Source organism: Ostrea edulis, chromosome 9 (assembly GCF_947568905.1).
Source record: "Ostrea edulis chromosome 9, xbOstEdul1.1, whole genome shotgun sequence".
In the NCBI taxonomy this organism is placed as follows: Eukaryota; Metazoa; Mollusca; class Bivalvia; order Ostreida; family Ostreidae; genus Ostrea; species Ostrea edulis.
The window spans coordinates 63,621,562-63,648,420 of NC_079172.1; the positions used below are offsets into that span (position 1 = coordinate 63,621,562).

Genomic DNA, 26,859 nt, shown 5'->3' on the forward strand with positions numbered 1-26,859 from the left:
TATTATTTTAGGCCCATAAAGCATATCAGTAGGACAGCTTATAAGGAAAGAAATTTCATTTTTTTAAAGAACATTTACTACAGGCTATATGAACTGTAAACTACACGTGATATATTGAGAGGGCTTCCATTTCATTCCAGTTTTTTTTTTAATCTGTATCATTTTATCAATTTCATCTCATTAAAATAACACAAAATAGTCATTTTGACTATATAGAAAGCATATTTCAAGCCCATTAAAATCCAGTGGCCCATTTCACAAATTCAAATTTTAATCTTAAAGCACTGTACATAATCTTCTTTGATAATTCTTCACCAATAAATCCCTGAATGAGTCAAATTAAGTACACACTGTATATACACAGACGCTAAATCTTGCATGATTAGTTTTGGCGTAGTTACGCTCATATTTTGGTATAAGACAGAAATAAAATATGTATGACCTTAGTTGTAAGAAGTTTTGTGATTTTAAATGACCACAGGAGCTTGCGGGGGCTTCGCCCCCTGGGCTGCAGCAAGGCTTCAATCCTTAGGCCCCAACAGGGCTTCGCCCTGGACCCACTGAAAGCCTTAAGACAGACCCTTGCCTCGTGAAGTTATGCTCCTAACTTCAATTTCTGGATCCGCACCTGGATTGGTATCCTATCAGGGTATGCATCAAGAAATATAACTCCTACAGTTTTTGCTGTTTACTACGTCACAGAAATAGAAAGGTTGTCTTTCTTGATTGATCAGACGACACTTTCATCCTGTCAGACAATGGACTTGCGTCGGAGGACAGTACTTAGTGATTGTCAGGTAATGTACTATTAGGTAAGTTATCATAAATTAATTACTGGATTACGTCAGAATTTTATTTACTGCAGAATATGGTTTAAATGAGAGAACTTCTAGTCTAGCTAATTCATGCTGTACCGTCGAAATCACAGGCACTGAAGTATGAAAGGTGAAGATAACGAACAGTGATCAATCTCATAACTCCTACAAGCAATGCAAAATAGAGAGTTGGGCAAACACGGACCCCTGGACACAACAGAGGTGGGATCAGGTGCCTAGGAGGATCTGATGCAATCTGATTAAAATAAGATGTTTTATCCGCTCAGCTCCTTTAACTTATTGCTATGTCGCTACACAAAGATCATACGGGATGTCTTCAGATCTTTATGTAGCTACATAACGGAGTGGATCTAAGATATTATTTTAATCAGATTGCTGAAATATGGATACTGATTAACCCCCCCCCCCCCCAATCAAATTGATAATTTCTCTGAAATGTGTGCATTCCCTGTCTATAGACCTTTATGATAAAATGAGTCGGTGGAAGGCCAATCTCTAAAGCTTTCAAAAAGCGTGAAACGATTCCATAAATCGAAAGAGGGGTGAGATAGAAAGGAATCTGCACATTTCAGAGAAATTATCGCCGCAAAAAAGTTCTCAAGCGGGGGGGGGGGGGTTGAAAAAGGCCTCATTTTGTTCCATGAACATCCTCTTAATCTTGTACTGAAGCGCCTAATTAATGTAAACGCAAATAACTGAAGACATTTTGAATTATTTGCGCCCCTACATGCATGTAAAACTTTGATCCTCTATTGTAGCCCCACCCTAACTCCAGGGCCATGTTTGATTAAGCTTGAATTTGCACTGTCTCCGGGAAACTTTCACGTAAATTTCAACATGTCCAGCGATTCTTGAGAAGATTTTTAAATGCCCCCACCCTATTTTTGCATTTCGTGATTCTTTCCCCTTTATAGATGGTATGGCTCTTCATTTGACCAAACCTGAAGCCCCTTTACACAAAGGATAATTTATATCAACTTACCAAGTTTGATTGATATTGGTCCAATGGTTCTGGAGAAGGTGAAAATGTGCAAAGTTCACAGACAAATGAGAGACAAAAGGTGATCAAAAAAAGCTATCTTGTTAGCTCAGGTGAGCTAAAACTAACTATTTCAGGCAGTGCCGGATTTAGAGGGTGTATAGGTGTTTACCCCCACCCCCCCCCCCCCCCCCTTGCCTGAACATTTTATCAAAAATGGTCTTGTATAGTATTTTAAGCTCTTCAACCCCCACTCCCTATTTTGTCAAATTGATCCACCTTTAAAAGGTGTTTCTTTGTCAAAAATCAGAATCAAAATGATGATTTATTCATATATTCGTTTTTATTTTTCAAATAATTTTCTTGTGGTTCCAAATAATTTTGCTGTTGAATTTTACATTTAAATACAAGGAACCCTGTTCTTGTAGGAGTTTATCTGATTTAATATGATAAAACATTTCTTTTGATAGATCTGAGAGATTCTGGTTGAACGTGAGTACATGAAGATCAAAGTATAGTGCGAGGAGACGATTGGATGTATAGTTCTTCCCAAATCGCAGGACCCACACCAAAGCCAGTCTGCTGGACTTATTCCTCATAACGCTCTGACAATTTCACAAAATTCATTGATGGTCAGATAAGTGACTGGTTAGTCCCACAAGCAGGGAAAATTTGTTTCATTTGAATCTGAGAATAACTCTTGTTTTCCATTATATCGATCTACCTTGCTGTTTGCTGAATTGTTAATTCTTGTTGATTATTCATCAGTCAGAAATACAAAAACAAGATTTGTCAGAAGACAACATAGCTCGCCGGAAGCACGACTCTACTTCACCACCACCACCCCCATTAATTCAAAAGGTTAAAGTTTTTGAAAATTAGGCCAAAGCCCAAGGTCATTAGGTAGGGTTTTTGATACTATATCTAAGGCTTGGTCATGAGACATGTAATTAAAATATGAAATATCAAAGCCATTTTACTTTTGGTTCAAAAGATATAACCAAGGATAAAGTTTTTGAAAAGTGGGTCAAAGTCGAAGGTCAATTTTACAAGGTCAAATGTCAAGGTACCAAAAGAGAGGTCTCTTCATGAAGCATCTATATGTGAATTATCAAAACCCTATCCCCTTTGACTCAAAAGAGGTAGCCCAGTTAATGTTTAAAAAAGTCAAATGTCAAGGTCACTAGATAAAAAGTCTTGGTACCAAATGAATGGTTCACATATAAGGCATATGTAGTCTAGAGGTTAAGCGTTCGCCCTACATGTGGAAGGTCGGGGTTCAAATCCCAGCCGCGACAGACCTAAGTTGTTAAAATAGTTAGTGACAATTCCATCGCCAAACGCTCGGCATCAGGTGTGAATGTCACAGGTTCTCGTCGATGACCTTAGAGACTGATGTCCCATGTCACAGTAGTTGTGGCACGCTAAAGAACCCTCACTGCTCAATGACCGTAAGCGCTGAGCATAGGCCTAAATTTGAAGCACAGGGGCTCGGTTGTCAGATATTGCAGTTTTGCATGATTTGTGTCCGAATAATAGATTATATAAATAAAATCCACCACCAAAATCCTTTTTTTCCCGAGGTTTTAAAAAAGGTGTATCATGTGTACATTAAATATGTACACATGATACACCTTTTTTAAAACCTCGAAAAAAGTACCGGATTTTGGTGGTGGATTTTATTTATATAATCTATTATTCGGACACAAATCATGCAAAACTTCAATTTATTATTCGGGAACAACTAATATCAAACTTCAATATCTGACAACCGAGCCCCTGTGGTCTGGAAATCGTCCCGGTGAGCTAATCAATTTACAAAATCTGATGATAAATCATAGTTTTACCACTAATAAGTGCAGCATTCTGTGCAGAATTGTTCAGATTTACTAAATCAAGTCTGTACTTTGTTGAGGTAAATTAATACAATATTCTTGCAAATTGAGTTTGATAAGATTTCTATCTGTCTGTGTTGATTTTGTAGGACTGTGGAGATACGCGTTGTGACGTCATTGATGGTAAACAGAAGACTGTGACCTTGGATCAGAAGACTGGACGTTTGGGGGTCACACTCTGTTACTGTACTACACAGCTAAGTAAGTACTCAGTCATAATGCAAGATTGTATTCTATAAATGTTTATCTATAATATATACATTGAAACATAATACAAATATCAAAAGATATACACTGTAATTTAAAACGTTCAATATAGGCCTAAGATAAATATAACTTTATCAATACACATGTTAATTACACATCATACACACTTTTGTAAGCATCACATAGTTGTAATTACTTAGTTTTAAACAGGTCCAGTCCAAAGACTATTTCTACCTACGTAGCTACTTATAGCTAAGTAGGTATTTAAACCTACTCCAGGTAGCTATTTTTAACTACTTTTTCCTTTACTTGCATTTCGTGGTCAAACGCAGGAACGGCGCAATAAGGCGTGTACCAAATATCTTGATTCACTTACACTGACGATGAATACCACAAAAATATTGGACAAATTTTTTTTTACTTTCTAACCTTTCAAATTTGCATCAATAACAACACCCAGTTCCATTTTTTAGGAGCTTAGGATCAAAGCTACGTGATAAAAAGCGTAAAATGTCTTACAAATCTGTATTAATTTTAAAGTCTACCTTCATGCATTTTTACATTAAAGGTTTTTGGGGCGAATTTTCATGCATTTCCTCTGCATTCTCCACCCTCATAAAATATTCAAATTTACACTCCGAATTTTGCCGTGCACATGCACAACATGCTACATAAAACGACTGACCTGTTAAAAAGATGCGCCTTAATCATTATTTATTTATATTTCCTAAAACAGGTAAAAGTATTAAGTAGAAATAGCTACTTTAAGTACATATACATGTAGGTTTAAATAGCTAGGTAATTAACATGGTTTTTATATCTGTAATTAACACCGTGCTTAGATCTGTAATTAACACCGTGTTTGGATCCGTAATTAACACTGTTGAGATGTGTAATTAACACTGTGTAGAGATGTGTAATTAACACTGTGTAGAGATATGTAATTAACACTGTGTTTATAGATATTGGATTTTCTTCACTTTAGCAGTGTACTCCTCAGCCACAAAGAGGTTGTCTCTGATGTCCACACATAAACCTGATGGAAGCTCTAAATCACAGTGAATGTAACGGAGGAACTGTCCGTCCTGATCTAGGATGTGGATACGGTGATTTCTATAGTCTGCTGTCAGGATGTGACTCTGGCTGTCTGTAGTGATGCCGTATGGATCAAATGATTGCTTGGTATTAGAGGGATGACCAGTGTATCTAAATCGGAGTTTTCCTGACTGATTGACCACCACTACTGCATCAACTCCCCAGTCAACCACACAGATATCCAGGTTCCTGTTCTCACTTATGAAACGAGCAGATGAATAGAGAGGACGGCCCTGATCATCAAACTGAATGCTTTGTCTCTCTGTGGAGCCGGAGTAACGCACAACCTTGGATTGTTCTCTATTATCACTGATCATGGTAACCAGGAGATCATCAGAGGCGGTACGGCAGACACCGCGAGGTACCCACCCCTGTAGTGTGATCACGGTCTGTATCTGTTTATTCTTAACCAGGTTTATAGTGTTATCATAATTGTCAGTATAAACAAGGTCTCCGTCCCGTGTCACTGCTATGTCCCACGGTGTGTTACCTGACTTGGTTTTTATTGATGTCAGTAGTTTACCCCAGAGGTTGAGGAGCTTCATGATTTCGTTACTCCCGCGTGTCCAGACTTGTTCTTCACTGACACAGCTAACACCGTGTAGTCCGCTATACCCAGTGTCTATGGTGGCGGTGACGCGCGGCTCATCAAGCAGTGGTTTGACTGGAGGAGACGACACAGCTTCTGCTGACTTCATTATGTAGCCTTGCTCTTCTGTGTTAATGGATAATGGCGGCAGAGAACCAAACATTTCACGGAGCTGTTCTGTGTTTATTTTCTGAGCTGACAAACTTGGTAATGTAACTTGGACTTTTGGTGGTAATCTCCTAAACTCGGCATTCCTAGATTTGTAGGTAGAGATTAGGGAGACGTCATTGGATTCCAATATTGCCTTCAGATTTAGAATGATTTGTTTGAGTTCAGTAATACTGTGTGTGATTTCATCTGTGTTTTTATCTAAGGCAGCCAGATGTTTAGTTTTCATCTCCGCAATGTCGGATTTCCGTTGGTTGACAATGGCGGTAATCTCCCGGTGTAAGACTTCTCCTTGTTGGTCGGCAGCTGTGGTCAGTTTCCCGTACTTCGTTTCTAACTCGGTTTTCTCAGTTTGGACATCGGAGACAATTTCTTTATATCGGGGATAAATTTTGGTCTCGAGTTCTTCCAAATCTTTTCGTAAACGTTGTGTTTTAGCGGTGAGTTTTTTCTGAATATCTGATATATCGTGACCTTTATGTTTACCAAATAAGGCGCAGGTAGAACAGACGGGAAGGTCGCATTTCTCACAGTGAAGTTCACATTGTTTGTCGGGGTGACTGGGACATTTTGGGTAGTTGGGAGTAGAAATTTTCTCTATGAACGGTATGACTCGGTGTTTTCTAAACGAATCCAAGAGATGTTTTCCTACACAGTTAGTACAGAGATTTATATTACAACGTTCACAGTGACTCTGTAGGGGGGCAGTTTCACAGGAGTCGCACAGTAGGACCTCCTGGGCACTGCGCCGGGGGTGCAGCATGTCTGGTGTCTGGGTCACATGAGTAGTTCACTGTCAATAAAGAAATGAATATTATTTTTGAGTGTCAGTTTTCAATTGCAGGACATGAAATAAACATTGGATATAAATCGTTTAGAAATAAACATTAGATATAAATCGTTTAGAAATAAACATTGGATATAAATCATTTAGATGGGAACTTCAAAAAACTTGCTACAGATCAAAACAATTTACACGCTAGAATTATACCAAGATAGATTATTATTACATGTATATTATCGTCATAGATTTATATGTACGTATATTACAATAGTACCTTTTGCGACATCACCCCCCCCCCCCCCAAATTTCTAAAATTCACGTTAAAATGACCAGTGTCATCAAACCTGAGTGTCTCATTAATAATTCTGATCAAACATATACCATATACAACAAACATATACCTTATACAATTATAATGATTTGGTGACACCGTGATGTGTATATAATAGTAATAACTTTGTCTCACCTGTAAAAATCCAACATGGCTTCCCTGTTCTTTCGACCTTCAGTGTAGTCCCGTGCTTTAAATACCTGTACGTGACGAGATCGACCCTGTATACACTACCTAAGTACGTGTTATCGACTGCTTCAGTAGATTTAAACTTCACATTGTTATCAAGTCTTTAGCCTTCTAGTTGATGTAGTTACAAAATAAAGGGGGGGGGGGGGTATTAAACATGACTATGTACAAATTGGCAAGTGCGCGTCATACAAATAATAAGACCTGATCTTGCATTTCATTCGTAATGTCACAAAATTCTGCTGTTATAAGGAGGTATGCTACATCAGAGAAATTCTACTGTTGTAAGGAGATATGCTACCTCAGAAAAATTTGATACGGATATAAAGTAGAGGATATTTACAACACTGTTTTGAATTTGAAAACTTTCAAATTTACTTTATTTAGTCAAAAAGAAAGCAATCTGATAAAAAATTAAAACCCCTACTGGACTCGAACCCGAGATCTTCAGTTAAATAGTCGACGTGCTAACCTACTGAGCTACTCGTCTAGGCGATGAATTTTGAAATGAATAGGCAAATATTGCTGATATTTATATTTTCATCCATGTTTTAAACTGCTAAAAGGAAGTCAGCCATTATCACGATGTAAAGTATCTCCTTACAATTTCCCGCGGGACATCACCTCTGGACTTCATGATAATATTCCATCTACACACTGCTTCTATGAAATTTCATCGAGCTGTCAACCCGAATATCTAAATATTTGTTTATAAAAGGACATTTTAAACGAAAAGAAATTAAATTACAACAATATCGTTTTGTTAGTTGAACAATTTATTTGGGATGTACCTATATCATTTATTTGAACTAAGATAAAAGATATCCTTTAATATCAAATATTTTTCTACGCTAAATCGATTGACAGATTCGGGAGCAGATCGTTTGATTTTTTCTTGATTGATTGATTGTATCTTGTTTAACGTCCCTCTCGAGAATTTTTCGCTCACATAGAGACGTCACCAGTACTGTTGAAGGGCTTCAAATTTTGGCCTATGTTCGGCGCTTTGAGGTTTCTTTACCGTGCCGCAACTACTATGACACGGGGCATCAATTTTTAGCTCACTTGATCGCCTGTTGTTTGTCTGTATTTTTTTTTTTTTATTTTTTTTTTATTATACATTTTCGACTTCTTCTCCAGAACCATTGGGCAAATCATAACCAAACTTTGCCAAAAACATTCTTTGGTGAAGGGCTTTCAAGTTTGTTCAAAGAAGGGCCATGCCCCCTTCAAAGGGGAGATAATCACAAAAATGCAAAATAGGGTGGCCCGTGGAGTCATTTAAAAATCTTTTCAAGAACTACTGGACCAGAAGAGCTGAAATTTACATGAAAGCTTCCTGACATATAATATAGTGCAGATTCAAGTTTGTTAAAATTATGGACCGCGGGGGTTGGATGGGGCGACAATAGAGGATCAAAGTTTTACATACAAATATATAGGAAAAATCTTCTTCTCAAGAACCACTGATCCAGAAAAGCTGAGATTTACATGAAAGCTTCCTGACATAATGCAGATTCAAGTTTGTTCAAATCATGGGCTCCGGGGGTTGGATGGGGCGACAATAGGGGATCAAAGTTTTACATACAAATATATAGGAAAAATCTTTAATAATCTTAGAAAAACTGAGATTTACATGAAAGCTTTCTGACATAGTGCAGATTTAAGTTTGTTTAAATCATGGCCCCTGAAGGTAGGATAATGCCACAATAGGGGATCAAAGTTTTACATACAAGAATATAGGGAAAATCTTCTCAAAAACTACTGGGCAAGGAAAGTGGAAATGTACATTAAATCTTCTTGGCATAGTTCAGATCCACGTTTGTTAAAACCATGGCTCCCAGGAGTAAGATGAGGCCACAATAGGGGATCAAAGTTTTACATAACTAATAAATAGAAGAAAATCTTTTAAAAATTTCTCCTTAAGAACCATTGGGCCAAAGAAGTTTACATTTGCACGAAAGTTTCCCGACATAGTGCAGGTTCAAGTTTGTAAAAATCATGGTTTCTGGGGGTAAGATGGGACCACAGTAGGGGATCAAAGTTTTACATACAAATACATAGGGAAAATCATTAAAAATCTTCTGAAAAATCACTGCACCAGAAAAGTTTACATTTACATGAAAGTTTCCTGACTTGGTGCAGATTCAAAGTTGTAAAAATCATGGCCCCAGGAGTAGGTTTGGGTCACAATAGGAATCAAAGTATTACATGCGAATACATGTATATAGGAAAAATCTTTAAATATGAGCCAAGGTGACTCAGGTGAGCGATAAGGCCCATGGGCCTCTTTTTATGGTAATCTCCGAGGACCCGTGACATTCATACCTGATGCCGGGCGTTTTGCGATGGAACAGTCACTTCCTGTTTTAACGACTTGGGTCTGGGTTTTTTGTGGAAACTATTTTATTGATCAAATCAAAAGGATTGGGAACAACTCTTAAGAACTTGCATGTCCCTCTCCTAGGTCTGTCACGGCTGGGATTTGAACCCCGACCTTCCACATGCGGGGCGAACGCTCTACCTCTAGGTAACCGCGGCGATTCTTATCGTTCTTGAGCATGGCCTTGTCATGTATTCATTGTCAATCTGGTGATTATATTTATTAACAAAATCTAATCAATTCATCCTTTTTCAAATTGTGACATATTTACATTGCACAACTGTAATTACAGGTCTTTGTCTGAAGGCACGTGTACTTTTGAAAATGCACAACCCATTGTACCAAGCAGATTGAAAGGTATAGTTTATGTACTTTGTGACAGTCACGTGATATTCGATTGAAACAAAAGAACTCCATTAATTAATAAGGCTGATAAACTGAGTTTATTATTAAGTTTCATTTCATCTTTATTCAGGAATCTCATTTGTGGGTGTGTGTCCAGCACTCTCATTTAAGAGGAAGACAGGTACCTAAACAATATTTCCTCAACACAACGGTGTAAAAATGCTTGGGGATTCGTGTTATTGAATGCACTTGGTAACGTGGGACAGTGTGGGGGATCTTCAATGACATTTTGCCATTAGATTTTGTCTTTTGTAGAATAAATAAAATCTTATTGCATCAGTATTAACTTGTCTTATCATTAATCAATACAAGGACAGACAAGATCAAAAATAGGATACGATTTTAAACCCAGATACATGTACATGTAGCGATTTTATAGGCGCCCGCTTTTATTTCACAACAAAGTGAATGGATTCTGAGTATTTGACCCATATCAACATAACTTCAACCTATCATCAACATAAATTCAACCTATTATCAACATAAATTCAACCTTTTGTCAACATAGATTGAACTTATCAACAAAAATTCAACCTTTTGTCCACGTTTTTCGACGTGGGAGTTTAATTGTCATGTCAATCTTCATCACCAACGTTAAATCATACTGCTAAATTTAAGAATTTTAAACTTTATAACAATCTATATTATTATAGAAAGTCTAGATTTCTTTAATTCTAAACTTTTCATGTAACAAAATTTAACAGTACAATTGTTTAGAGTTGATCTACCCAGCCCAAAGTGTAGAAACAGCAAAAGGCTTTTGTTATGCTTATATACTAGTAGATTCACATCTTAACACCAAAGGTATGAAAATAAAAAAAACATTATCATATAATCGAAGTTTTTTCACCTTTTATGTGCATCGTGATCGCGATCTTTTTTTCTTTGACATGCTATTACTACCTGGGCCGTTAATGATGATCAGAGAGGTTAAAGGCTAAGACTAACTGCACACCATGCCCGGGTCTCCACTTTAAATTTCATAGGGTTCTTTACCAAAAATAAATACAGTTTATGAAGTAAATGTATGTTGCTTTCATTGTACACAGTATACTTTGAACCGATGGACTAAAAAAGTACACACAATAAAAGCGGTATTACTTCAATAATTGATGAATCTTCCTTTTCCTTCAATTTTTCACACATTCAACTCGCATATCAATTTCTTGTACTTTGATTAAAAAAAAATCTCTGAAGGTTAGTTCATAAAAACATTAACAGTTACTTTTAAATAACTTATATTATGACTTTTGAAACTTTTTTCTTACTCTCATGCATAAATTAAATTCTCCCTCATAACTTTTGGATCGCTTGCATAGGCGACGTCATTTTAATCGTATATTTGCTAAATAATACACAAATCAAAGTCCAAATTTTGCTGCAAAGGTCGCAAATGTTGTGAACTAATGGTGAAAATTGACAATTATGTTTAAAATGAAATAAACACAAATTCCTGTCGGTAAATACGATTTTCTGACAGCGTTTTCGCTCCAGAACAAAAATCGTTGCTAATCGATGACCCTTGCATTTCATAAGAGTGTAAAACAAAAGAAAATAGAATTACTCATCGAATCACATTCTTACATTTTAATTAAAATCTCAACAATTCCTTGCATCGAGACAACTTACCATCTATGCATGTGGAATTTGGGTATCGATTGCATAACCGGAAATCGATCTCTTGATTTCTATACATAACCTCTTGTTATGCAATTGATCGATTAGCAGGCGTGGGTATGCAGATTGCTAGTTCACAAGACGTAACAATTGTGCGGAGTAAAATGCAGCTGGCACACACAAAGGGGGGGGGGGGGGGGGTAGTTTTGCCCTAACTGTAAACTTCTAAATCGATTGAGGAGGGATGGGGGCAAGCGATGTTTAGATCATTCAGTACACGGGCTGAATTCATTGGTTTAAACTGTTCAAATTTATACTTCCATTAAAGACTAAATTTTAAGTTAACATCCCCAAATTTTATAAATAACTATAATAAAAGGGTAACCAGACAATAATTTTTGTTTTGCATGTAAAATACCGTAACACCCGATGTTTCGTTTCTGATCCATGCTTCGCGTATGGTCGTTGGATGAAATGTTTTTTCCAATGAAAGGTGAAGATAACGAACAGTGATCAATCTCAACTCCTTATATAAGCAATACAAAATAGAGAGTTGGGCAAACATGGACCCCTGGATATACCAGAGGTGGGATATAAGGTGCCTAGGAGTAAGCACCTCCTGTCGACCGGTCACACAGGCCATGAACCCTATATCTTGATCAGGTCAATGGAGTTATCCGTAGTCAAAATCAATGTGCCAAGAACGGCCTTACAATCGATATGAAACACGTCAGACAGCATTTGACTCAATGATAGATTGTATTGGCAAATTAGATCGTTATAACGACCATAGAATTTGCGAAAAGCACCGACTTTAAAGGAGACTGTTAAAACCCCTGCACCATCAATTTGTTTGTCAGGAGCTTGCCTCAATTTAAAAACTGGCCATACGCAGAACAAGCTCTTGCGTATATCGAATCAGTTGAGAGATGTAAACACCATGTGCAGGTGATAATAGAATATTGCAACATAACTATGGAAAGTTGACGATGGAGAAGTTGAAATCATTCCGTGTGTCATAAAGTTGAGTTGTTAGTTTGCCGTTAATATCTACTTTCAATAGAATATCTAAGTATGAAGCAAAAGTGGAAGACTCCGTGGTGTCTTTTATTTCGAGTTCACTGAGCTATATTGAATCGACATAAGGTACAGTGTAGGTGCTATGATCTTGAACACCCCCAGGGCTATGCATTATAATATAGAGTAGATTTAACATAATGTTTGAGAAAAGGTGGTCACAGAGATATAATACAGTTTTGGATTGACAAAGTAAAACCTTCAAGGGCTCCCACATGCATCTTCAATGAGGGGCTCCATCTGGGCCCTAATCGAGAAATAACTAAAACTTATGGTCTATAAAACAAAAAGCTAAAAAATAATAATAAAAAAAAAAAAAAAAACAGGAAAAAAAACTAAGTTGTAAAACAATACATCTTTTAAATAATTTATTGAAAATTGTGTTGTCAGTGATGTGCACTACACAAAGGGAGACAATTCTTCTACACAGTCACAGTCTGATATTGACTTCGAAAGATGTACATGTATTTACAGTGATAATGGACCTGCACAACAAACGTGATTTTGTTTAATCAATTATTCCAGCAAACTGATATACATAAAACTGTATACAAACACACCACGGGCCCTTCCCTGCACTTTATGTACAACAGATTTCCTGTTACAATACATCCTCAATCATTCATTCCACTCATCACGAACTTCTCCCTCTCTCATCACGAACTTCTCCCTCTCTCATCAATACCTATCACATGATTTTACTCAGATATCAATAATCACATTGGGCACATTGAATACGTGAGAGATTGGTGCTACATTAGATTTGAACAGAAGTGAGACCACCGAATCAATGATACCAAAATACATACAGCGAAACACACAACCTTCTAGGGGGATCCATATATTATGCTTCACGAATTTCAGACACAACATATCCATTACAACTTTTGTAAAACTATAGATCATAAATTGCGCAATACTGCCAATGCTTGTACAGTGTAACATAGATGCTACCTGAAATGTAATTTGTGAAATGAACAAGCGAGATAGAACAACCGTATTATCACTGTGATATGAGGATACACTTTGTGACGCTGGCGAACATATAAATAATTTTTAAAAATCAAATATCGCACAATTCAAGCACGTGCAATAGTTATGTAGCACTAATGTTTAAAATAACTGACCAGTTTCACATATCACTTCTGAAAAATAAGTTTGTTCAAAGTAAATAATATAAACAAATCTTTTTAAAAAATACACATAATTCCTATATACATATTGCAATGTTTGTATTTTTGTCTACATGAACACTTTTAGAAACTAATATTAACTGAACAAGAAGATGATGTCTACATGCATGAACATGCTTGTTTGATAAAAGTCTTGTACAGCCATTCCAAAACTATTCTAAACGGTGTAAATCTCTTACAAACTGGTATAAAAAGCACTGATTATAAACACATACAACCCTCTCACCTTACAACACGATGTAAACTGCTCTCACACATCGCTTTCTTTCCTTTCCAGCCTAAATATAGGAATATTTTCTAAATATTTGTGAAGCATTTGTCCTCAGTCTACACAAGCTCACAATCACCAGCATGAGTTCTGCCTCACCTAAATTACTGAAACAATCTTCCTGTGGTCAGTGATTGTTACAGTAACTTCCTACATATATTTATCACAATGAGTTTGATTTTTAACAATAAGATTAAGACGGGGTCTCTTCCCATATAAGGTTGCTGTTCTTCATGGACTTTTTGATGTTGGACTCTAACCGCCGCCGTGCTCTCTGTTCCTCCTCTAAATCCCGCTTCATCCTCTTATGCTCCTACAACCAGTAAATAACTCAGTCCTAAGTTACAATTGAACTAAATTCCGTTCCAAGTTAGCATCAAATTAAATTAAGTCCTTAAAGGGCATGAACACGGTTTGAGCCGAAAATTTTCATACATGTATCTTATTTTTCCATTTTTAATGTTCAAAATGCTTAACTAAGGTATTTCTAATTAATGGTCAGTAAAATTTGAATGTCAGTTGTTGAGGTACATGGGAGATACCGAGCTCACAATTCTTTGTTATGTAAATATGGCTCTTATCAAGCAATCTATATGTAAACAAAAACATGGCAAGAGCCTTGTTTACATAACAAAGAATTGCAAGAGCTTTATCTTACTTGTAACTCAGTCATACATTGGAACTAAATTAATCCTTTTACAGGGATGGTTCACAAAAAGAAAATGATGAAATGAATTTCAAACACATTTGTATAGGTAAGGTTTGAGGTCAGCAGGTGCTTGTTATTAAAGATTTGAGACTATGATCTTTAGCAACAGTTACATCAAGATGTTAACTTATGAATATGTCTCATTTATCCATCAAAAGATTGTGACCATGGCTAAGCAATAGATATGAAATAGCCATGCTGGACTTTTTTCATAAAAACATGCAGGAATTATTGAAAATTTAATTAAAATTTCCGTGAATCTAAAAATGATAATACCTGCTCTAAGGCTCGAACTTGGTCCTTCAAAGAATAAACTGTGTCCACCAAAGTTCTGAACAAAAAATATTTACATGTCATTACATGAACTTCTCAGACAAGAAATGGATTTTCTAAGAAAACTCTGATATCATTTAAAATGAAAACACTTAAAGATAATCTACAATATTCACTTCCAATGAAGATATCCGACTGAATAATGTAGATAATGGTAAGGAGAAATCAGCTGGGTGGGCATGTCTCTAATCTGGACTTTTAACAACATGACATACTGGGTGGATGGTTTACATCACTGGTTTAGTTTTAGCTGTTGGAAGATACCCTCTGATTGTCTCAGATTGATCACCAGGAATTGATTGATTGATGTTTTCCACCACACTCAACAATTTTTCAGTTACCTGGTGGCACCCAGTTTTTTATTGGTGGAAGAAAGAGCCCAGATACAATGTACCTGGGAAGACACCACCGACCTTCCGAAAGTAAACTGGGAAACTTTCTCACTTACTGGCGCGAGCGGGATTCAGACCTGCGCCGACCAAAAGGTGAGAGGTCATGTGATTTTGAGCACAATGCTCTAACCACTCTGCCACGGAGGCCCTATCATCATGAATGTTTTGACCAAAGAGCTACAGTTCTCCACAAACCAAAACACAGCTAATCATTGTAGTCATGCCTGAATTTTTTAAGATAAAACTTGATTCAAAACTTTGATGTCTGAAATTGAACTCAAAATTTGACTGTTCAAATAAAAGATAATTCTAACTTAAGCTTGAGACTTTGAGAAATAGAGGCCGGAAGGAACTCACTTTTCCTGGAGATTGGATGGGTCCCCGTCGTCTATGATGATCTTTTCCTCCTCCGGCATCAGGACATGTGGACAGGTGACGAAAGCTGTGTACAACATCAAAAATAGGACATCACAACTAAAACAGACTAAAGCAAAATCTGCATGCAGAGAAATCACTGATGATAGAAGCAAACAACACTGATCCACGGTCAAACTGACAATCTGTCAGCAACACCAGGAAGAGAGCTTTGTGCAGTTAACTTTAAGTTGTAAATCAGAAAATGTGAATGTTCTAAGAAAATCCAATTCAAACGTTTATCATGAGTATCTTATATCAACTAAAGCATTCAGTATGTGATATCATCTAGAGAATAAATTATACATATTCAAAACTGATCTAATTGAGGCAAAGTACATCATTTCGCAACAAACCTTATATTCCAATGCTAAAGAGAGAAAGTGTTTACTGAGGGAAAAAGCAAAATTCAAATATGCATCTACATCTCAAATATGCATCCAACCACGAAGGAACTTTGATTGCCAAGAGGCCCATCAGCCACTCTGCTCACCAGCACATTTTTCATGTAAAACTTTATAGATTCTCAATGTGACCAACTTTTGTTTTGGAGTCATAGTGTACATGAATTTATACTACACGGGGATACTTGCATATATATATATATATATATATATATATATATATGTGTGTGTGTGTGTGTGGAGAGAGAGAGAGAGAGAGAGAGAGCACCCTTGTGATTTTTAATATATTCTTCTATCCATATATAAATGAAGATGCTTGCATATCAGTCTAACAAATTGTTTCCTAGTAGCTCTTGAGAAGAAGGATTTCTAAATATATATTTTCAATACATTGATATGAATAACCTTAATCTCTTATTATGGTCAGACCCCAAACAAACCAGAACCTGAGGCTGTTATTCATCATCTGCTAAACTACAACCTGGTGGTTCTTGAGAAGATTTTTAAAAACTTCTTCTATATAATTGCTTTGTAGTTGTGGTCTCCCATGGTCCTGGATGGTTTGAACACGTTTAAATTCCCACTCCACAAACTGTACAATTGACTATTTTGTTGACAGTTATAAATCACCCATCCCATTTTCAATTGATCTACCGTTTATCAAATTAACTCCCTTGTGAATGGAACCATCCCATCTTATTTCACATTTATCTCCACATGAATCCAATTTATCTCCCCTTGGAAGAGATATAATCCTTTCTTTGAACAAAGTTGAATCACCTTGACCCAAACAAAACTTGTACAAAGTTTGATAGAAACGGGTTTTGTGAAACCTGTGAAAAGTTGACAGACCGCTGACAGAACAGCTAACAAATGAGAAGAAAATCTCACTTGAGCTCAGCTAAAAAATAAACCAAAACTAAATGATAATCATGTGGCAGGGAATAGAAAATATAAATATTACATTCACAACCTGAGAGGAAAAGGAAATTCTCTAATACGTTCTACTGCTGCGATGTCTACTGATCATGCAGAGAATGATTATACAAGTATTGTAAAACTTTAAAAAAAAGGTTTGCATGTGTTATCAATTACTGAACTGACACAACAGAACCATGCACTGAAATTGTAAATACAATGTACATAAAAAAATTTCATGTTGTTCTACTTTATTTACAAACATTACAAGAAACACCATTTAAGGAAATGGTACAGTCGCATTTCTTGAAACCATTAAAAATATCTACCATCATGCCTATATTCCGCATGAATATCAATTTATCAATCCAATACGGTATTTACGAAATCTTTCTTCGACACTACTCAAAACACAGCAATTATCTACAAACAGTATCACAAGAAACTCACAAATGTTAATATAAAATCACTAAGTTAGTTCTCTAATACAGAAAGCTGTAAAACTGGTCTCATACAGAATATCGTGATGGCGTTACGCTTCAATGGATCAACGTCTTGATTTCTCCTCCACATGCCGATTTACACTGGTAGTATATCGTAATGTCAATATCAAATCAACTCTGTTGGTGCATGCTGTTAATAAACACAACCAAGTGATGGCCACCTCGATGAAATGGGGTATAAATATCAGGGCTGTCGATCCATGCTAGTGTTCAGAAAGACAGTCTCTCTCAGTGAATTGTATGTAGTGGTGGGGTTCTTATAGATTAACGTAATAAAGGTCAACAGCATGTTCAAATTCTTGGCAAAGCATGTAATGTGTATCTATATCTAATCATGCGTGTGAATATCAACTGATGAGTTGGAGAGGGGGGATAATTTGATAACTTGTGGAAGACGTAAGTGAAAGGTGACATCACTTGGGAACAACACACGTCAGCATTCCCAGAATACCTTGGATACCGACGTCTCGACGGATGACACTGGGCGTGCCTGAACCCTCCGACTGCAATGGTTTGACTATGTTTACCGACTCCTTCGGCAAGGCTGCTCACCAAAATAAAAAATCGCATACATTGTTTAAGCTTACAAACCAGTCTAAGCACTGGGGTACAAATCCACGGTTTCTTCACTCTATATCAAGTACATAAAACTTTACAAAAATATGCAACATCAATTTAATAATCATGAACTCAAACTAAAAACTGAATGAATAACAAACAATGTGAGGGACTAAAACAAATGTAAGACTCTGAAATTAACCTCAAGTTCAAATTGTTCACAAAAACCATGCAAATTTAAATGCAATGGCTCAGCTGTTGTCGCAAAATCATTGAACTCAGCTGCACAACTTTCTAAATACACATGTTTAAAAGAACACAAAACATTTTACTTAATACACAAAGGAATGGAAAAAAACAGCCTTAGAAACAAAACACAGTGGACTGGAGTTGTCCCACACTGACGGTTATACCAGCGAGTGTTTACCTTGGACAGCAACGTCCGCTTTCTTCACACTTTCATTAATGGTACCGAGATTAGGGTTAGGGAGAGGTCGCACCAACGTAAATTTTTCTTTAGCAATAGCTACAACAAATAGACAGATCTCTTCATTCACAAAGCCCTGTTATTAAGCTAAAGCTGGACAAAATTACATTACATTCTAAAACACAAATGTTAATGTACACTGTAAACACAGGAGCTGAACAAAGGCTGTACACCAGTTCTCAATCACTTCATATTCTCTCAAGTTTCATCAAATGTCTCGTAGCACAAATTCATATTTTCATTATTAAATACTAAGGCTCTACTTCACAAAGGAATAAAGTTTTGTACAATTCGTATTTTCATACACTAGTTTTTTTCTCTCTATTCGTTACACAAGTATATGTTAAGACACTGATCACAATGCTATAGTCGTTTGATTGTGCGGGCCAATCCCTTTGCTATGGGAAAGGAAGCACAACAAAACCCCCCAATCATGCCCTGGTGTCCATGCACAAAACGATACTCCTCTGATTCAGGGGAGATAAGCGTGTCACCATAACCTTCCACTGTTCCGTCTGCACTCAGACGCAGCTTTTTCAAGTCCACTATCAGAGCAGCATTGATAAAAACAAAAACTGGAATTACTACCAACAATCAAGCATGTTAAACAATAATCAAGTGTTAATGACTAATTACAACATAAATAATTTTTACACAAGTTTAACTATTGCACTGTACAAATCATATTTCCACACACACAAAAAAACTGTGATCTATCTACAACATTGAAAGCATCATTCTTTTGAAATCTTATCATTTTTCATACAACTACATCTGTATATCATAAGTATCTTATCATCTAATTGAAGCCTTAAAAACACATTCTTGCTTCATACATGCAATTTCTTCCCTTGAGAAGTACAGCTTATAACAAGAAAAATTACAACAACAAAATACAAAAACGTAAAACATGCAGTGAACTTGTACTCAATAATTTCTCAACCCTAGCAGATAGTTTCTGGGAAATCACATATTCTATCATTTTTTAAATAACATCTCGAACATCAAGAGAAGTAGAAAGTGTGTGATTAAGAATTAAATTTCAGTTTTGAAAGTACATAAGGGTATGTACTGCGATACTTCCCGCCGGCGTACTTCATGAGCCATCGCTAGCACCTCGTGAAATGTAAGCCGGCATGAAGTGTTGAGATTTAATTCTTAATTATGAACACCAGCTGGTGTAAAATTTCAAATAATGCCCCTGTTGTCAAAATGTTGATTTACTCTCTTATAAAAGAGTTGTATAAATGTTACCAATTCAAAGAATCATTCACATTGGGCCTGAAAGTTTTGATATACGGCTTCATTACTGAAGGAATGCCGCTTAAGAAAAACTCCATGCATCATAATGTGATGTAAATATATGCAATTTAAATCACCCACAGGCAAAGGAAATTCCCCCAAAACTAGATACAATTCTACCTGCAAAAATCATCTGCTTGATGGATTGATACTTGTAAACTTGTGATTTATAAATAAAATTACATGCTTTGGAAGAACACAAAAAGTAAAAATCACAACAATTCATTATCTCCTGGTAAATACAGGCATAATAAATGCAGGCAACAAAACATGTATTTATAGTCAAGAAGGCAACAACACATGTATTTATAGTCAAGAAGGCAACAACACATGTATTTATAGTCAAGAAGGCAACAACATATGTATTTATAGTCAAGAAGAAGGAAAAAAATCAATGAGCTTATTGTATTCTTTTAAGTTCAGTTTAATTCCCCCTGATAGCCATGTTAAATAATACCGAGAAGCTGACTTTAGCAGCAATGTACAAATATCACCATTAACATGACTTTAAGGACTGGGTATTGCAAGAAATTTTGGTTTTTCAATATGCTTTGATATTCATTTTCAAATTGGTGATAAAGCATACAATGGATATAAATAATCACAGAAATTTGAAGTTCATTATGTCAATAAAATTCTTGGCTTTATAAATATATTGATAAAACAAGATATTTTCTGAAATCTACAAGGTGTATTTATACAGGATTCATAACAAGCCACACCCACACTATATAGCAACATGTAACACCCACTATCTGTAACCAATCGGTACATAGCAGGCAACACCCACAATCTGTAATCAGTAGATACTCAACAGGCCACACCCACAATCTGTAACCAACAGATACACAACACACTGTGCCCTCAATCAATAGATACACAATAAGCCACACCAACAATATGTAATCAATAGATACACAATAAGCCACACCAACAATATGTAATCAATAGATACACAACAGGTAACACCCAGAATATGTAACCAATAGATACACAACAAGCCACACCCATAATCTGTAACCAATAGATACACAAGCCACACCCATAATCTGTAGCCAAAAGATACACAAGCCACACCCATTATCTGTAACCAATAGATACACAAGCCACACCCATAATCTGTAACCAATAGATACACAACAGGCCACACCCACAATGTGTAACTTACAGGAGTTAACCGTGTGTCTGGTTTTAGCGCTGGTACAGTAGGCCTCAATTACTTTAAGAATTAGTGCATCCTCTTCCATTGTTCTGGGATCATCTGCAGAGGAAAGGAAAAACAATTTCATACCTGCATTTATTTCTGGCTATAGAATATGTAATTACATTTCTTTCACCAAATGGAAACACAGTCATGTCAACATCAATCAGTTCACTTTGTTCACGGTAAAACATTGCTGAATCTTTTCTTCGAAATTCTAAATACTTTGAAATCCAATATTCTTTTAAGAATTTTACAACAAAAATAAAGTGCAAGTTTCATGCATTTAAGAAAAATCAAGAATTCAAATGCAATGATAATAAAAAAATAAAAAGATTCAGACTTTACTATGGAAATTCATGCAAAGGTAATCGCAAAGAATTTTTTTAACATTTGTGTTCACACATTTTTGATGACATGCAGTGCACTCACATGTACCAGGCAAAAGACATTACCTCATATGACCAAGGTAATTTCATCAAGCAATAGATACTATATCAAAAGACAGGGGTTATTTTCTCAGGCAATAAACATATCAATTGACCAGGGTAATTTTACTGGACAATAAATAGTACATCAAAAGACGGGTAATTTTACCAGAAAATTACATGATGAGACCCATAATTCTACCAGAATATTACATCAAAAGGCTAGGGTAATTTTAGCAGATAATCATTTCAAAGGGCCGGGGTAATTTTACCAGAAAATTACATCAAAAGCCTAGGGTAATTTTAGTAGATAATCATTTCAAAGGGCCGGGGTAATTTTACCAGAAAATTACATCAAAAGGCTAGGGTAATTTTAGCAGATAATCATTTCAAAGGGCCGGGGTAATTTTACCAGAAAATTACATCAAAAGGCTAGGGTAATTTTAGCAGATAATCATTTCAAAGGGCCAGGGTAATTTTACCAGAATATTATATCAAAAGGCCAGGGTAATTTTACCAAGAACTATCCTGAGTTGAAGATGTATATATAGGCATTCATTAAGCTTTGAAAAAATATGAATGTACAGAAAATCATGTATAAATAAAAAAGAAATTTAAAAAGCATAATGTTGACCATAAATCTGGAAATTTTTAATTTAGATCAATTTTAATCAATTTTTTGAAGTTTATTAATTACTGAATACTTCATTTCCAGGATAAAAAAAATCTTTAAAATCACCAATACGCTATCAACAGTTCTTTGATTTAAATTATGGAGTAATTTGGGGAAAAAAATTAAGTTTTATATAAAAAAAAATGTGATAAAAGTTTTATTCACAAAAAATAGAAATGCAAAAATTCACCTATAGCTGCAATTCGATTCCAATATTCTTTTAAATAAACTGAAGGAAAACTTTCCAGATTTACGCTATGTAGGGATTTTTAAAAATAAACTGAAAGAAAACTTTCCAGATTTACGCTATGTAGGGAACAAAACATTCAGACGTGTGAACAAGACAACATCAAGACAGGGTCTGGTAGTGAAACTCTGATGAAGTCTGTCTGAAACCATATAAGGCTAAAGCCTGCTTTTCCTCTGTTTCACCTCCTTTTGATTTTAACACGAGGTATCCCTAGACAAGTGCTGATCAAAAACAAAACAGTAAAATCTCCCAAAATGTTGGTTTGTTTAACATTCTATTGAATTTTTTTTACCCATATTGAGTCATCACCTGCTGCAGGTGCAGTACCAAAAATTTAGATCTATGTGCTCTGGCTGTAGCAGTGAGGGTTCTTTAAGGTGCAAACACCTGTCGTGACATGAGACCTCCATTTTTAAAGTCATTTCCAAGAGAGGCATTATCCTCACATGGGTTTCAACACTATCATTCAAAGTCAGTATTTCACAAATTCTATGGTCGTTATAACGATCTAGTTTGCCAATAAAACTTATCATTAAGTCAAACGCTGTCTGACGTGTTTCATACCGATTGTTAGGCTGTTCTTGTCGCACTGATTTTGACCACAGATTACTCTGTTTACATGATCAAGATATAGGGCTCATAGCGAGTGTGACCAGTCGACAGGGGATGCTTACTCCTCCAAGGCACCTGATCCCACCTCTGGTATATCCAAGGGTCTGTGTTTGCCCATCTCTCTTTTTTTGTATTTCTTGTGGGAGTTATGATTGATCACTGTTCATTATCTTTGCTTTTCTAATTGCTGAGCGTCTAGCGAAGGAGCAATTACTACCTACACGTATGTTTATGTCCTAGGTTTGATGCAGCCTTGGTACGACCAGGGCTCAAACCGATGACCTCTCTGTTACAAAGCAAATGCTCTTCCACTAAGTTATTGCGAGCGGTCCGATATTTTGGTGTTTCAAAATGGATGCCAATAAAGAGGCATCTTTACAGAGTCATCCTTAACTACAAATAAAATCCACTAAAAATATCTGCCAAAGGATGTAAAACAGAGATTCTGAAAAAGCATACTGTGGCCTTACTGAATTCAAATCAATCAAACTATGCAATTTTAAAACTCATAAAAAGAAATATCTATGTTAATGTGGAATGACTTCAAGTTTCACTACCAAAATCACTATAGAAAAATCTGACAACATTCCGTAATAAGGAAGGAAACACTAACATTGTCTCCATTTGTATTTATAGTCATACTCATCCTGAGAGTGGGTCCGCACTACGAAAATATCAAACACTGGTCTTAATAGTTATCAAAAGAGAATTAACCATACATATCCTGAGAATGGGTCTACATTTAGACACATCCTGAGAATGGGTCTACATTTTGACAAATCTAAGAATGGGTCCACATTTAGACACATCTTAAGAAAGGGTCCACATTTATACATATCCTGAGAATGGGTCTACATTTAGACACATCCTGATAACAATTAGACACATCCTGAGAATGGGTCCACATTTAGAAACATCCTGAGAATAGGTCCACATTTAGACACATCTTAAGAATGGGTCTACATTCAGACACATCTTGAGAACATTTAGACACATCCTGAGAATGTGTCCATATTCACATACATCTCGAGAATGGGTCCACAATTAGACACATTCTATGTATGGGTCTACATTTAGACACATCCTGAGAATGGGTCCATATTTACACATATCCTGAGAATGGGTCTACATTTAGACATATCCTGAGAATGGGTCCATATTTACACATATCCTGAGAATGGGTCTACATTTAGACTCATCCTGAGAATGGGTCCACATTTACACATATCCTGAGAATGGGTCCATGTTTAAACACATTCTGAGAATGGGTCCACATTTATACATATTAAAACTATTAGATATTCATTAAAATGTATTAATATGTGGGTTTTAACAGTCGCTTGTCATTTTTTAATAAATTTTTTAAACTAATTTAAGTGTAATCCATGTCGGATGACAGAAACTTCTAGGGGAATTTATCCCCCTCTCCCCTCCTGACTATTTGAATTTAGATTTTGATCAAACACCGATCTTTTGATCTCGCACCTGAGAAAAGCAAACACACTTTTTCTATCAACATTTTCAACATCTTATCCTTGATATTTGGTCAAACAACCAAGTCTGGTTTTATCTAGACATTACTTTGCTTGTCTTTTTCTAAATGCTGTCTTAATTTATATAATCACGAACCACTTCAGAAACTTCCCTTTTCTTATCTTTATATTTTCTTCAGCATCATAGGCCTACAATTGAAATTCTTAGCTAAAAGAGTTTACATTACATAGAAAGAGCTATCGAAGAATTATTGAATCCAACAGGTCAAAGTTTTCAAAATTCACCCCTACCAAACTTCAGTACATTTACTATCCCTGTGAATGAATTATGCATTGTTCATGATTTCAAAGGATAACACAGACTCTGGTTATTTTTAGGATGTTGATACCTTATGAGAAAAAAATTGTCCTTTCGGAGTAGAGTTATATCCTGAGAGCACCCTACTCAGACTTGACAATTTGTGATATTGCCCCGCTATACAGACATAATCCTGTAGAGTTAGCTCCCTTTGTTATTGCTCAAGACAAAGTCTTCACTTATTCAATCACAGCGGAAAACATCACAGATATTTCCTTCACTGTAACATTGTGAGACTGTTATCATCTGTCAAAGATAAAGACAGGGTTCATTCTCCTCCATGTGACCTGTTTTTAACCAATGGAAACATGTGTCTTATTCTGAAGGATAATATTTCTCCTCCATGTGACCTGTTTTTAACCAATGGAAACATGTGTCTTATTCTGAAGGATAATATTTCTCCTTCATGTGACCTGTTTTTAACCAATGGAAACGTGTCTTATTCTGAAGGATAATATTTCTCCTCCATGTGACCTGTTTTTAATCAATGGAAACAAGTGTCTTATTCTGAAGGATAATATTTCTCCTCCATGTGACCTGTTTTAAACAAGTTGAAACAAGTGTCTTATTCTGAAGGATAATGAAACAATCCTTTCATCAAAACATCAACCACCGTCAGTGGTAAATTTACCACTGATAGCGGAAAATTATGAAGATTAAATTTGGTCTTTTACAGTGAGTGACCCAGATAACTGTAACAACAGATTTACCTGTATCTTACAAAATGTGATACACAACAAATGACACAAACACTTATCCTTTCTCAAGCATTAAATGTAAATTACCATCTAACACAAATTTCGGTGTTTACAGTAAATCACCATATCATGTCATTTTTCCGTGTTTATTTGTACAATTTTCCACGTTGACAGAATTACATTGATTATTTTCTAGAATTGCTTACCAGGTTTCCGCCTGACCGGTTTCCTGCCCATGCGTGGACTCCTGACCAGGTCCTCTTTACAAGGCAGGTGCTGCCTGAGGGGTGGTGAGGGGCGGAGACAGGACATGGTCCAGGTGGAATGTGTTACTAGAGCCGTCTTGGCGGGGGTCAGCAAACTAATACTGGGCTGGGACGTAGAGATCTGAGAAAAAAAGGTCTCTGATTCAAAGTCAAACAAAAACAAAGTCAACACTAAACACATTTTACCTTATAAAACGACATATTTCTGATAGACATCAATATCATCTACATTTAATCTAAATGTTGTTTAAAGTTCCTACTGCTAGGGAATAAAAAAGTGCACCCTGTCGGCACATGTTACGCCCATCAATTGTTTATTAATCATAATCTTAAACAGATGACTGTGCATAATATTTCTCCTTAATATCAAGTTTGTTATTGACTGTCTATACAAATTTGTTGAGATGTTAAAAGTCCATACAAGGTGAGATGAAGCCAAGCCTTTTAGGGACTATAACAACTCGGATTTTTTTTTCGTAGACATTCAGTTACAAACCTAATAAGTATTTTGTTTTGTTCTAGTCCTTAGTGCAACAAAGACTACTAACAATTTGGGTCTATAAAAAGAAATGCCCCATAACTAAAGGATTGACAAATCATTTCCACAGCCTTCTTATATTGTACTCATCAATTAATCTTTAACTGGACAGATGCAATTTGGTTCTTATCAAAATGACCCTGGTATGTCCAACTGAACTTGAAACACCATGACTTAGACCATTACTGAACAATTGTTAAGTCTGCGCATTCTTGTAGTGCAATATTGCATACATCATTATTGTTGGAAACAAAATAATTATTCATATTAATTGTTATATAGCAGTATTTTCCGAAAAAATGTATA

The 26,859-nt window shown here is 36.0% G+C and overlaps 2 protein-coding genes and 1 long non-coding RNA gene across 15 annotated transcripts in view; 1 reads left to right on the plus strand and 2 right to left on the minus strand.

Moving 5' to 3' along the window:
• Positions 1-4,356: 4,356 nt before the first annotated feature.
• LOC130050277 (E3 ubiquitin-protein ligase TRIM71-like) lies at positions 4,357-7,112 on the minus strand. The gene is made up of 2 exons (XM_056149875.1): positions 7,020-7,112; positions 4,357-6,562 (listed from the first exon to the last, which is right to left on the minus strand). The coding sequence occupies exon 2, from the start codon at positions 6,530-6,532 to the stop codon at positions 4,874-4,876; it is 1,659 nt and encodes a 552-aa protein (XP_056005850.1). The 5' UTR covers positions 6,533-6,562; positions 7,020-7,112; the 3' UTR covers positions 4,357-4,873.
• On the plus strand, positions 5,708-10,156 carry LOC130050278 (uncharacterized). Of its 2 annotated transcripts, XR_008798711.1 has the most exons (4): positions 5,708-5,808; positions 9,541-9,603; positions 9,749-9,813; positions 9,932-10,156. It is a non-coding gene; the product is annotated as an uncharacterized LOC130050278 (long non-coding RNA). The 2 variants fall into 2 exon arrangements; XR_008798710.1 differs by lacking the exon at positions 5,708-5,808 and having other exon boundaries at positions 7,244-9,603.
• Positions 10,157-12,908: 2,752 nt separating this feature from the next.
• LOC125657861 (rho guanine nucleotide exchange factor 7-like) overlaps positions 12,909-26,859 on the minus strand; it is a 39,486-nt gene continuing 25,535 nt past the window's right edge. For 3 of the 12 annotated variants that reach the window (XM_056149878.1, XM_056149877.1, XM_048888705.2), the window contains 9 exons: positions 25,956-26,136; positions 23,814-23,864; positions 21,205-21,297; positions 19,235-19,279; positions 18,675-18,773; positions 18,141-18,233; positions 15,808-15,892; positions 15,002-15,056; positions 12,909-14,329 (listed from right to left, as the gene is read on the minus strand). In XM_056149878.1, the coding sequence (XP_056005853.1) occupies positions 14,210-14,329; positions 15,002-15,056; positions 15,808-15,892; positions 18,141-18,233; positions 18,675-18,773; positions 19,235-19,279; positions 21,205-21,297; positions 23,814-23,864; positions 25,956-26,136 (822 nt within the window). In that variant the 3' untranslated portion in view covers positions 12,909-14,209. The remainder of the gene's footprint in view (positions 14,330-15,001; positions 15,057-15,807; positions 15,893-18,140; positions 18,234-18,674; positions 18,774-19,234; positions 19,280-21,204; positions 21,298-23,813; positions 23,865-25,955; positions 26,137-26,859) is intronic. The other 9 variants (XM_056149879.1, XM_048888710.2, XM_056149880.1 and 6 more) reach the window with 7 other exon arrangements.